Source organism: Vicugna pacos, chromosome 22 (genome assembly GCF_048564905.1).
Source record: "Vicugna pacos chromosome 22, VicPac4, whole genome shotgun sequence".
Taxonomy (NCBI): Eukaryota; Metazoa; Chordata; class Mammalia; order Artiodactyla; family Camelidae; genus Vicugna; species Vicugna pacos.
The window spans coordinates 7512414-7524276 of record NC_133008.1 but is presented as its reverse complement, the minus strand read 5'-3'; the positions used below and the strand labels follow the sequence as shown (position 1 = coordinate 7524276).

Sequence of the window (11863 nt, the reverse complement as noted above, 5' to 3'; positions counted from 1 at the left end):
CGCTAGCCCCTCTGGGAAATGTAGTCCACGCGAGAACCCACGGATTCTGGGAAGTGTAGTTCTCCGCACTCGTCTGCGAGGGGAGGCCTGGCTGAACCTGTCACGTGCCCAGACCGCATTCTGGCCTCGCCGCAGCGCATCTTCGACTGCGGGTTCCTGGGTTCCCGGTTCTTCCGGAAGGAAAGAGAGGCTCGCCGAGGGCAGCGTCGTGTAGCTCGGCATCTGCGAAAATGACAGTAAGCAAGTAGACAATCGCCGAGAACACACCTGTTTCCCCTTCAGTCTTTCAACAGAAGTGTGTTGAGCACTTGCTGTGTGCCAAGCCCCTACCTATTGAAATTCGTCAGCGAACAGAACAGAGATCATTGCTCTGGGAAACTTTTTTTGTACTAGAGGGAGGGTAGGAGGTGGAGAGCAGACAAAAAGCCATGAACATAATTATATAGCAGTTTAGAAAACAAGCGTTATGGGAAGAAGTGAAAAGAGTGTGTGGGAGGTATCTGCGGTAGGCGCCCGGGTAGGCTGCCGCATGGAGTTCCACTCTTTGTTAACACAGCAGATAACTAAACCCTGATAAGGTAATGTCATTAAGTGTCCTTACATAAGTTCTGTTCAACTGTGTTTGCTAGAATAACTCACAGGCATAACAAACCATTGTCATGACAACTTGTAAATAAAAATGCTTAGAATTTGACTAGATTCGTTGAATCTGTAAATCAACTTGGGGAAAGTTGATATCGTAACAATTTTGATTTTAACTGGCAAAACCAACTTCATTTTGATCAGCCGCCATCTCAGGAAAAGCTGAGCTGAATGCAAGCCACAACGTCCGCCTTTAGTAAAAATCCCCCTCCGCCTGTAAAACCCTCCCCGGACTTGAGTGAGAGCGAGAGCCGCTGGAGGGAGCATCCATTCAATGCACCCCTTTCACTTTCAGCATCCCTCATTTGCATAAGGACCCACCAATCAGTTCCTACTCCCAGGCATAAATAAACAAACCTGTACGCAGAGCTCGGGCTACAGTTCAACTGGAGACCCGCTCTGCAGGGTTTTTTTGCAATAAACCTGATTCTGACGTTGAGCTGTGTCTGGTCGTTTTTCTCCGATTCTAACATTAACCATCCATTACCATGGTATAGCTCTCCTTTTTTTTTAGGTCTGATAACTTTCCATATATTTTATCCATAGCAGTATTACACATTTTCATGAGTTTTATTTGTGGCTGTTTCATATTTTTGAAGCTATTGTAAATGGTATCTCTTCTAAAATTTCACTTATAAAGTACTGGGTTTGTATATAGCTTACTACCAAAAGTCTCTTATAAATTCCAATAATGAATTTGTTAGGTGCTTTGGATTTTCTGTGTAATATCATGTAACATGTGAATGACAGTTTCGGTTCTTTTGCAAAACTTTTGCTTCTTTTATGTTTTCTATCTTTTAAGCACCATCTTGAGTGGGCTATGATTTCTAGTACAATGTCAGTATCAAATGGTTATGGTAGAAGAAGTCAGCAAAATGGCCTAGCAGGAAGCTCCAAGCCCTCGATCTGTCTTAGATGCGTGAAAAACAACCAGAAACTGGCTAAAATAACCATATGAAAGCTCTGGAAACCAGTAAAAGATCTACAGCAACCAAACGAACACTGACTCAAGAAAAAAAAAGTGCATTTGAAATCGTGGGCAAATTTGTGGCATTTTTATTTGCCCTTGACCTGTCCCTTCCTCAGTGCGGCAAGGTCTTGGTCTGGAGCAAAGCTGAGTTCCCATTCCCTTGCTCCAATCAAGAGGAAACACAGAAGCATTTATTTGTAAAGTTTTGCCTTGTCTGAGGGCTGCCAGAAGTACTGGACTCAAGTTTGTCTAACTTGGCACTCAGGTAGGGAAAAGTAGCAGGCACTGCTCACGAAAGCTGTGGGTAGACTGCCGTCCCACAGACACCCTGGGCAAGGCATTAAAGGTAGAAACATCGGGTAGACCATTTACAGCCCTGAGGGGAGGCTGTGTTGAGACTTTGGGAAATCAAGATATTTGAAAGCAGCTGAAAAAGCAACATAAGATCCAACCGAGATGCATGTCCAGAAAAGAGTTCAGAAAAGCTTACCTTCTCATCCATCTGATCCCTAGGCTGAGAGCAAGCCAGTTAATTAGTAAAGGACTGCTCTAGCACAGAACTAGTGTGCAAAGATTGGGAGAGGCGACTAGTTTTATGTTTTGTTTTGTTTTAAAAAGACAAAAAAGGTATAAAGAGGAGTTGTAGGTTCACAACGAACTTGAGAGGAAGGTACAGCGATTTCTGGTATATTCTCTACCCCAGCACATCGTAGCCTCCCCTGTTATCAACATCTCTACCACAGCGGTGCATCTGTTACAGCTGACATGTCACAATTACCTGAAGTCCGTAGTTTACTGTAAGGTTCACTCTTGGTGTTGTGCATTCTGTAGGTTTGAACAAATGTATAATGAATGACATGTGTCTACCATTACAGGGTAGTTTGCCTAAATCCTCTGTGCTCTGCCTATTCATCCCTCCCTCACCCCTAACCCCTGGAAACCACTGATATTTTTACTGTCTCTATACTTTTGCCTTTTCTAGAATGTCATATAGTTAGAATCATACAGTATGCAGCCTTTTCAGATTGACTTCTTTCACTATGTAATATGCACTTAAGGTTTCTCCATGTCTTTTCATGGTGTAATAACTCATTTCTTTCTAATGCTGAATAATATTCCATTTTCTGGATGTGCCACAGTTTATCAGTTCACCTACTGAAGGACATCTAGCTTGCTTCCAAGTTTTGGCAGTTATGAATAAAGCTGCTATAAACTTCCATGTGCAGGTTTTTGTGTGAACATAGTTTTCAACTCTTTTGAGCGTGACTGCTGGGTCATATGGTAAGGGTATGTTTAGTTTTGTAAGAAACTGCTAAATCATCTTCCAAAGTGGCTGTAGCGTTTTGCATTCCCTTCAGCAATGTATGTTGCTCCACATCCTTGACAACACTTGGTGTTGTCAGTGTTCTGGATTTTGGCCATTCTAATAGGTACGTGGAGATATCTCATTGTTCTAATTTGCATTTTCCTAGTGACATATGCTGTGGGACATACAATGATCTTTTCATGTGCCTATTTGCCATCGTCTTTAGTGAGGTGTCTATTAGGTCTTTGGTCCATTTTTTAATCCAGTTAGTTACTTTCTTACTGTTGAGTTTTAAGTGTTCTTTGTATATTTTGGGTAATATCTGATAAATAATTTATAAAATAATTTATCAGATAGTACCCAATAAAAATATCTGATAAATCCTTTATCAGATATATTCTTTTGCAGAGTTTCTCCCAGTCTTTGTCTTGTCTTCGCATTACGTTGGCAGTATCTTCCCTAGAGCAGACTTTTTTTTTAATTGAAGTATAGTCAGTTACAATGTGTCAATTTCTGGTGTACAGTATAATGTATCAGTCATACATGTACATACATATATTTGTTTTCATATTCTTTTTCATTATAGGTTACTGTAAAATATTGAATATAGTTCCCTGTGCTGTACAGAGGAAACTTGTTTATCTATTTTATGTGTAGTAGTTAGTATCTGCAGATCTCGAACTCCCTAGTAAACTGATCAAGCGGTGTCTCTTACAATTTTAAATGCACATAACCCTTTAACACAGCAATCCCACCTTGGGACGTCTGTCCTACAGAAGTAAAAAGCACTTGTATCAGAGGAACCTGTAGGAGGACAATGTGACTCAGTGGAAAGCTGTGTGCTGTTTAGGGCTCACCTTTCCAGGTGATTTGATTTTGATTCTTTGTGGGCACTGAGGCTTTCTTTGTCTTTGAGCTAATTTACAACTCTGTAAATTGTGGATAACTGATAGGAATGCAAAATAATTCTTGTCTATAGACATATAAATAAATCCTGTCCCCTGGAAGGTCAGTTGACTTCCCTCCTCTACCAGGAAAGAAGTCAACTTTGCCTCCATTCGTTTCTGTAGTCCTCATCTATAAATATGTCTGTTCTTTGTCCTTTGCACTGGCTTTGACATCATTATCGTTGCCTTATTAATAATGAGTTAAATAAAACTTACATATCTATGAGTGTCATGATTTTACTTTTTTTTGAGAATTATCCTTTAATGAAACAACTGCAGTGGTGAAAGAGGTGGCTAGGCAGGCTTACTGACCCTGGCTGATTAACAACAAGGGAAAGAAAATGCCAGGCTGTCAAAAAAAAAAAAAAAAAAGCAGGTTATTTCTCTCACTCGGCAGCTGGATCCTTGGTTCCAAGGACATAGCATTACAACAGTACATTTTATGTTCCACAACTGCTGCATCCATCCCAAGGGCATAGCCCAGTGTGTCTTTCTTTGTTCTCTTTTCTCCTCGCCACTGAGGTCTCTGTTAGGGGTTAGTGCCACAGGAGGAAAGAGCCAATAGTAGAAGATGATTGGCCCCACTGGAATTAAGATAATGATTGTAGAGCCTTCCAATAAAAGACCCTGTGGCCCGATAGGGCGCTGGAGCTGTCTTGACTGGCTTCATGGCTGCTGGCTCCTTTATTTCTCTCTTTCTGAGCAATAAAATAGCTTTCTTTTTTTCCACTTTGTCCCTAAGCCTCTACTGAGAATTCTTTCTCAGCCGGTGGGCAACATGTTTAGGTTGTGGGGGGCGCCCACTTGTTTGGTGGGTTTTCCAATTTGGGGGTCCCTCTATCCGCTAATACTGGTATTTGTGGTGGTAAAACAAACCAAAATATCAAACCAACTCTTGACACTTGAATGATAGGGGAATGGTTAAGTGGCTCATGAAATTGCCTGTTAACAGAATAAAAGCAATAAATCTACATGAGCCACTTGAAAGTTATCTACGCATATCTATATATATGTATGTGTGTGTGTTTTGATAACAAATGGTAGGATCCCACTTTTATTTTTAGAAAGGAAAAATATATGTCTGTGTATGTCTGTATATCTTCCTATGAGCGTACTAAGTTGTGGACAGATACACACTATTAACATTACCTCATGTTGAGCTGAATGGGGATTGATGGACAAGACCTTTCACTTGAACAATTATTATGAAATATTTCAGATATTCAAAAAAGTCTTAGGACTAACTAATGTGACAAACACAGATGTACCCCAGAAGAGTTAAATGCCCCTTTGTGTAGCTCCTGGATCACACTGTGCTTTCTTCTTCCTGAAACTGCATGTTCTCAAATTTTACTTTATATACATATATATACCTATGCACGCACACACACATATATATGCATTCTAATATTTAATATGCAAAAATAGACATCTAAAATTTTTGTCACTTTTAAGTTATTTTGCATATTTAAAACTTTATATAAATGGTAAGATATATTGAAGGTATTTTTCTGAAAAAAATTTTTGCTCAACATGATTTTTTTTGTGATTAATCCAGGCTAATATATACATATATTCATATATATGTCTTATATGTACATAAAATCTTTTGAGTTGACTTGTTACAAAGAGCATATATAACTTTTGCAGTTTATAAGACTCCTATTAAGATCTGTGTTATTTAAAAAATGCAAGAACTTTCCTGAGAGACATAAGAGAAGTCTGGAAAAAATGACAGGGAACACCTCATATTTAGATAAGAAAATGTAACATTTTAAAGATACCTGTAATCCTTACTGTTTGGTAATTAGGACACTAGGCTACTGGTATCCGTATAGAGAAGCTAACTGGTGGAAAAGAATTAGGAGTTTACAACTATCCCACATGAGAACTTAATGTGTGAAAAAAACTTTTTACAAATCAGTGCTAAACTATTAAATAAATTATATTGGAGAAACTAGCTAGCTGGCTGAGGGGAAATTAGATGACTAATTTACTGCACAAAGTAGAATAAATTCCAGATGATTCAAGGCATAATATTTTGATCCAAATGATGAAGAAAGCATAGGTGGAGCCAGTAAAAACAAGGGGTGATTTCTCACCTGGGGTTCCTCATCTGAACCGCAGAACACAGGAAGTAAGCTGACTGACTGCTTTCTCAATTCTGGTGCCATTCTAGATGCTGAAAACAGAAGTTAATTCGTTACACACAGTAGGCTCCTACAGCATTAGGGCTTAATCCTCTCAGGAAACCCTTGTTTAGAAAGGCTAAAAAACAAATAACCATATGGTGACAAAATAGTTACGACATGTGAGCAGCGTTCAGATCCCTAATACACACAGAGCTCTGCAGCACTAACAAAAGATGGGCAGATCGATAACACAAACACACAGCTGACTCAGAGAAGCAACGCCGAAAAGAAAGAAACACGTAAACTGCCAAGAAACAGGAAACTGTTTTAACTTTCGCTAGCAATCGATTGAATGAAACCTGAAAAAATAACCAAGGAGGCATCACTCTCAGTTAACAGACTGTCAAAACCAATCAAGGTCAGTAAGGATGTGCTGAAACTGACACTGACACGTCTGAGGGGGGATGCAAACCAGCACTGTCCTTCCGAAAGGCAGTCTGGCCCAAGGAGATAATTACATGCAAGGGCAGTTGTGTATTACAGAGAGTTTGAGTCTAGATTTTTTAAAATAATGTGTATTTTAAAAACTGCACATAAAATCCCTAGAGGCTTGTTTACTCAGAATTTTTCTATGGACCTGCTAATAAGTGAGGTAGGCCTACATAAAAGTAAGTAAATCACAAGTAAAACAAGTACATTATAAGCAACAGGATGTAGAAATGGCTCCCCCAACTACGCCACACCAGGTTCCTGTCGGGAGAGCGCAGACTAAGGCACTCATAGCAAGTGCTTTCCTGGGAATGAGCTCTTCAGAGTCTCAGGACTCACGGTTTGCCTTTAGTCAAATTGTTTTTCTCTATCAGAAACCTCCTTAAAACCGAGTTCCCTTACCAAGTGCATGATTAATCTCTCCTTTCAAAAGTTTATTCCCTTGCTCACCCCCTCTGACCTCAGTCCTGTGCTCACGGAACACTCAGCAGAGTCAGGTGGCTAAAACCGCTATTGTCTTAAACATGCTTAATGACTGACACTGCTGTTGCTGACAACATCGTTGCTGTACTAGCATTGCTATTACAGATATCATCGTTAATGTGCAAACTCAGGTTATTTCCCCAGGGCAAGATGAGCTCACAGATTCCCCCCGCCATGGACCACTTGGCCAGAAATCATAAACCAGAGACATCCTGACTTCAGAAACTACGATTCAGAAATGTCACAAAAGGATGATTAATCCCAGCTTCTTTGCTCCTCCTCTTCAAAAACACCCCCAACTCGATGACCAAGTTGGGAGTGGATCTGAGACTTGTCCCCAACTCCCCTGCTTGGTGCCCCGCCATAAACACTTTACTGCAGAAGTCCGCTGTCAGAGTGTGGCTTTCTGCGCCACGGGCACGTGAGCTCTTGCTTGATTACAAAATCACGGGTGTTAAAGCACACAGTTGACTTACAAGTTAGGTTGACGGCAATGCTGAAGACTCTTATAGGCCAAGCAAATCAGATATTATTTATTTATTGTTTATGAGACATTTGGAGAGCCTTCCATGATGATCAGATTTGCAAGGTCTGTTGGTCGTCAAAAGGACTGGAGCTAAAGAAACCAAGGAGGAGGATTAACTAGGAAATATGGGGCCAGAAAAAGCAAAGTGTCTGCTGGGATGGAAAGGAGAGGACGAAATTCAAGAGCTCTTTCAAGGAGAGAAGGGAGAAAAGTTAATGGCTGGTTCGAGTGGGGGTGATGGGGAATGGATGGGTAGGTAGACTTTAAATCCCAGGGGATGAAGACCTTTCATCGTGATCTCCACGAGTGAAGCCCCCAAAGTTCTGTCCCCTCCAGCCATTTCCGTTTACCAGCAGCAACTACCGCCTTCGTCATTCCCACCCTTCCACCGGCCACCTCCACTGGGGGCCTTTAACCTGTATCTTCCAAGGAGTTTCACCTCCCTAAATTCACTCAATGAATCACCTCAGTGAGCTTTCATCCTGAGCTCCCATTTAAACATTCCCAATCTCTGAGCTGCCCCTTCACCGTCTTTCTACTTCGCCCCCAGAAAGAAAGGAAGCCACCCAGTTTCCTCTGTGTTTTGCGAGGCTAGAGGCTGGGAAATTACCTCATCAGCACTTGTTTACCCTTAGTTCCAGGACTTTGGTGGCTCAAGGCTGAGGGAAAGCATGGGTGGGGGTGGGGGGCAGGGCAAATGACCAGCAGGGGTTGCGTGCAAGGCAGGGAACCAGTCTTCAGACTGGTGGGCGCGAGCAAAGGACCCCCCTGTAGGGGGTTGAGCGGGAAGGGCATGGTTGTAGGGGTGAGGGAAGCAGGCCACCGGTGGAGGCGGCGTTGGGTAGGGGTAAGGGCAAGCGGGGGGCTCGGGCAAGAAACCGGAGAAGGCAGCAGGAGACAGACGGGCCAGTGGCTGGAGCAGTGACCGCTCTTGCTTCCTCTGCTTAGCTCTGCGGTTCTGGAACCAGACCTGGTGGGGGGGGGGGACAGCCACATCAGAACCGCTCTCTCAAGTGGGTGGCACTGTCACACGTGACCTCTCCCGCCAGTGACCGAAGACGCCAGAGGGCAGAAGCCTCTCCCACAGCCCAGAGGAAGTAAAGCTCTTGCAGAAGGCATGACTGCGCCAGGCCTAGTGCCAAAGCGAGACCCCCTCCGGCCCCCAACACTGTGTCTAAATTTGCCCTGCTGCAATGTCAGGGGAGGGAGAAATGTCAGCTTCCAACAAGAAAGTGGTAACTATGCCACAAGGGCATCTTCCCTCCCCAGAGGACGGGGAGTCTACTCTAGAGGTATTCGGGATTGAGACTACAGATGAGTTTAATTGTTACAGGCTGGGCTGGACGTACTTTAGGGTCTATACTTAAGATTCATTAACTCTGTGGTTAGGACTGAGGGTGCATCAGGTGGACTGAGGTTAGGGACCAGGTTACACGTGTATGTGAACAGTTAGGATTGAACTTCTGTTGGCGTTCACATCACTGCTAAGATTGGGGGTAGACATTGAAATTCAAGTCAGCGCTAGGGTGGAACTCAAGTGACATCCCACTGCCAATGAGGCGATACCGCCTGCTGGGTGGGGCTCTGTCCTGGGGGACTTCGTTCAGGGTTAGAACGCCCCTGAGGAGGTAGGCCCCAGCAGCTCTTGGGCCCCGAACCTCATTTCTTCCAGAGGAAGAGGGGATCCTGGGGCTTCACCTGGATTCTGGCCTCGCTGAGGCCTGTGTCCCGGGCGAGGCCTTCCCGGGCCCAAATGTCAGGGTACTGGTTCCTCCCAAAGGCCGACTCCAGCTGTTCCAGCTGCGCTGGACTGAAGGTGGTGCGGTGGCGGCGCCGGGAGTGGGGCCGAGCCCTCTGTCCTCCTGGCGGGGAAGGCCTTGGTCTCCCCGCTCCTGCACCCGACAGGTTCCTGTAGGGCCGAGCGCTCATCTCTGAAGAGGAGGCAAGGGAGGGGTTGCTGCCGAATGGCCCACCCAGCCATCCTGGGCCACACGTGCTGGGACCCCCAGATTCTTCTAGGGCCCCGTGTGCTGCTCATACACGCTGCCCCGACCAGACCCCCTTCAGCTCTCATGACTAGCTGCACCTAGCCCAGCCTTGGCCCCATGTCCCCTCTGAGTCCCCTGAGCCCCTGACCCAGGCTATGCGATCTACAGGAAGTCCACCCCTCAGACTCACTGGTCCTGCGTGCTCATGGTCCCTCTGCCTCACTTCCCCGCTGTGTGCCCACTTCCCATTACACTCCCAGGTAAGGCGCCCGCTCCACAGCCTTCTGCCTCTCTGAGCACGCACACCACCTTCCTGGGTCTCACCCTGTGCATCTCCCATCTGCTCTGACACCGTGATCAACTGCCCGGCTCTCTAGACCCCCATGACTTGCTCCCTGCTCTCACAGCTCACCTTCAACCACATCGTCCTATACCTTCCACCTGGGAAGATGAAACGGTCCTCCCTCTTCTGCTCAGACCCACCCTCCCCACATACATTTCATCTTCTCCCCTAGCCCTGCCCTGGCCCGGCCACCAGGCTGTAGGAACCTGAGCTCGTGGGAAAGGCTTGTCTCTCCTCCCTACAGGCTCACTAAGCCCCCACACTAATTAGTCTGAGAGCTGGCCTGGGAAGAGAGAACGGGGCGAAAGGAAACACCTGGAAGGCACGCACTGAGAAAAGATGTCTGGAGTGAGGCACCCATCCCCATGGGGACCCAGGGGTGTGGTCCCCACACAGTGCTCACTGTCCACCTCGGCCCCCTGCTCTCCTCGGATCCAAAGCCCCGGCCCCTCCAGCTCCCTTCCTCGGAGAAGGAGGTCAGGAGTGAGGAGCCAGGTTTCAGCTTCACCCCTGTCCCACCGCGGTGGCGTGGGCTGCCAACCGTCTCATCAATGCCAGGGCCTTGGTCCCCGACTCTGTAAAGCAACGGACTTGTACGGCCCCATGCTTTCTACAGTTCCCTTATTTTTTAACATTCTAGGGTTCTGGTTTTTCAGTTCTCCTCTTCACCTCCCTCTTGGTGAACCGTGGCCCCGCAAGAGCCCGGGCGTGGCGCCCCCGTGCCTGCTGCCTCCTCAGAACCACCGCCCCGGAGATGCACTCACCCACCGAGGAGGCCAGAGCCCCAGCCGCCGGGCAGCTCTCGGGCCAGAGGCTGCTGCAGACTCGCCCCTTCTTTTGCTTCCCCGGCTCACTCCTCCCTTCCGCTTCCATGGCTGACAGAGACCACAGACAGCCGGTCCCGCGTCCCTGAGTCCCTGACTCTGGACCCGTCTTTCTGTTTCTCTCCCCTCTGTGCCTACCTTGCTCCTTCTCCCTCTGTTTATACCTGTCTCCGAGTCCGTCTCTCTGTGTAGATAGTTTTATCTTTTTCTCCTGCTCCTTTTTTCTAATTTTTTCCTAATTCCCCATTCCTCCTCTTGAGTATCATCTCAGTCCGTCTGTCTCGCCCTCACCCCGTTTCTCTGGCTTTGTCTCTACGTTCCTCTCCCTGCCCCTTCTCTCTGGGATGCCCTTCTCCCCCTTTGCTCTTAGCTGCCTACTTCCCCAGCTTGCAATCCCACACCACCTCTCTCCCCTGGAGCAGTGACCTCCTCCTGGCCCCCGTGGGCCCATCCAATCATTGCCTGGTCACCAGAGCCCCCTTCCAAGGGGAGGACCACAAGCCGGATGCGGGGAGGTGCTCTGCTGGAGGGTCCAGGGACTGGGGCCAAGAGCTCGTATTCCCAGAGGACCAAACTCTTTTGTCCTGTTAAATCCCCTCCTGGGAGCAGGCAGGGGAAGGGGGAGAAAATGCATTCCTTCTGAGACCCCTCCTCAGAACCCCACCATGGGAGGAGGGGGTGAGGAGGAGCAAATGGGGGCCAGAGCAGGGCCTGCCTGGAATCTCAGCATGTGGGTGATTCCCAAAGACCTGCTTCCAGGAAACTAAAAAACTAAGACACAAGTGTGTTCTGGCCCCTTCTTGATACCCTGATTCTCAGAATACACTGGACACCCCCCCAGGACAACCTGAACCATCGGATGAGTTGCCTGGAACCACAGTTCTCAAGTTCTTCCTGCTTTCCTTCCCCAAATGTCACCCTGAAACCCCCAGGACTCCATGACCTTCCAAGGTCACCCAGACCTTCAGAAAACCCTGACCCTCAAGAGCATCTGGTTTCCAGGTGCATCCTGATCCCCTGGACCTCAGGACTCTGCAGGACACTGAGATTCCCATGACATGCTGACGGTCTGATTCCTCAAGGGAACACTTAGAATCCCTGAGCAGTCAGGACGCCCTGACACCCACATCCCCTGCTTCTGATTGTTACTTAGCTCTAGGAAGTATATTCTGACTCCCCGAGGACATTCCAACCCTTTAAAGATAGGACTCTA

The 11863-nt window shown here is 46.5% G+C and overlaps 1 protein-coding gene across 1 annotated transcript; it reads right to left on the bottom strand.

Moving 5' to 3' along the window:
- Positions 1 to 8015: 8015 nt before the first annotated feature.
- On the bottom strand, positions 8016 to 10740 carry PROP1 (PROP paired-like homeobox 1). Its single transcript, XM_006198924.4, has 3 exons — positions 10591 to 10740; positions 9194 to 9426; positions 8016 to 8465 (listed from the first exon to the last, which is right to left on the bottom strand). Exons 1-3 carry the CDS (start codon positions 10697 to 10699, stop codon positions 8127 to 8129), a joined length of 681 nt encoding a protein of 226 aa, XP_006198986.2. The 5' UTR covers positions 10700 to 10740; the 3' UTR covers positions 8016 to 8126.
- Between the last annotated feature and the right edge of the window lie 1123 nt (positions 10741 to 11863).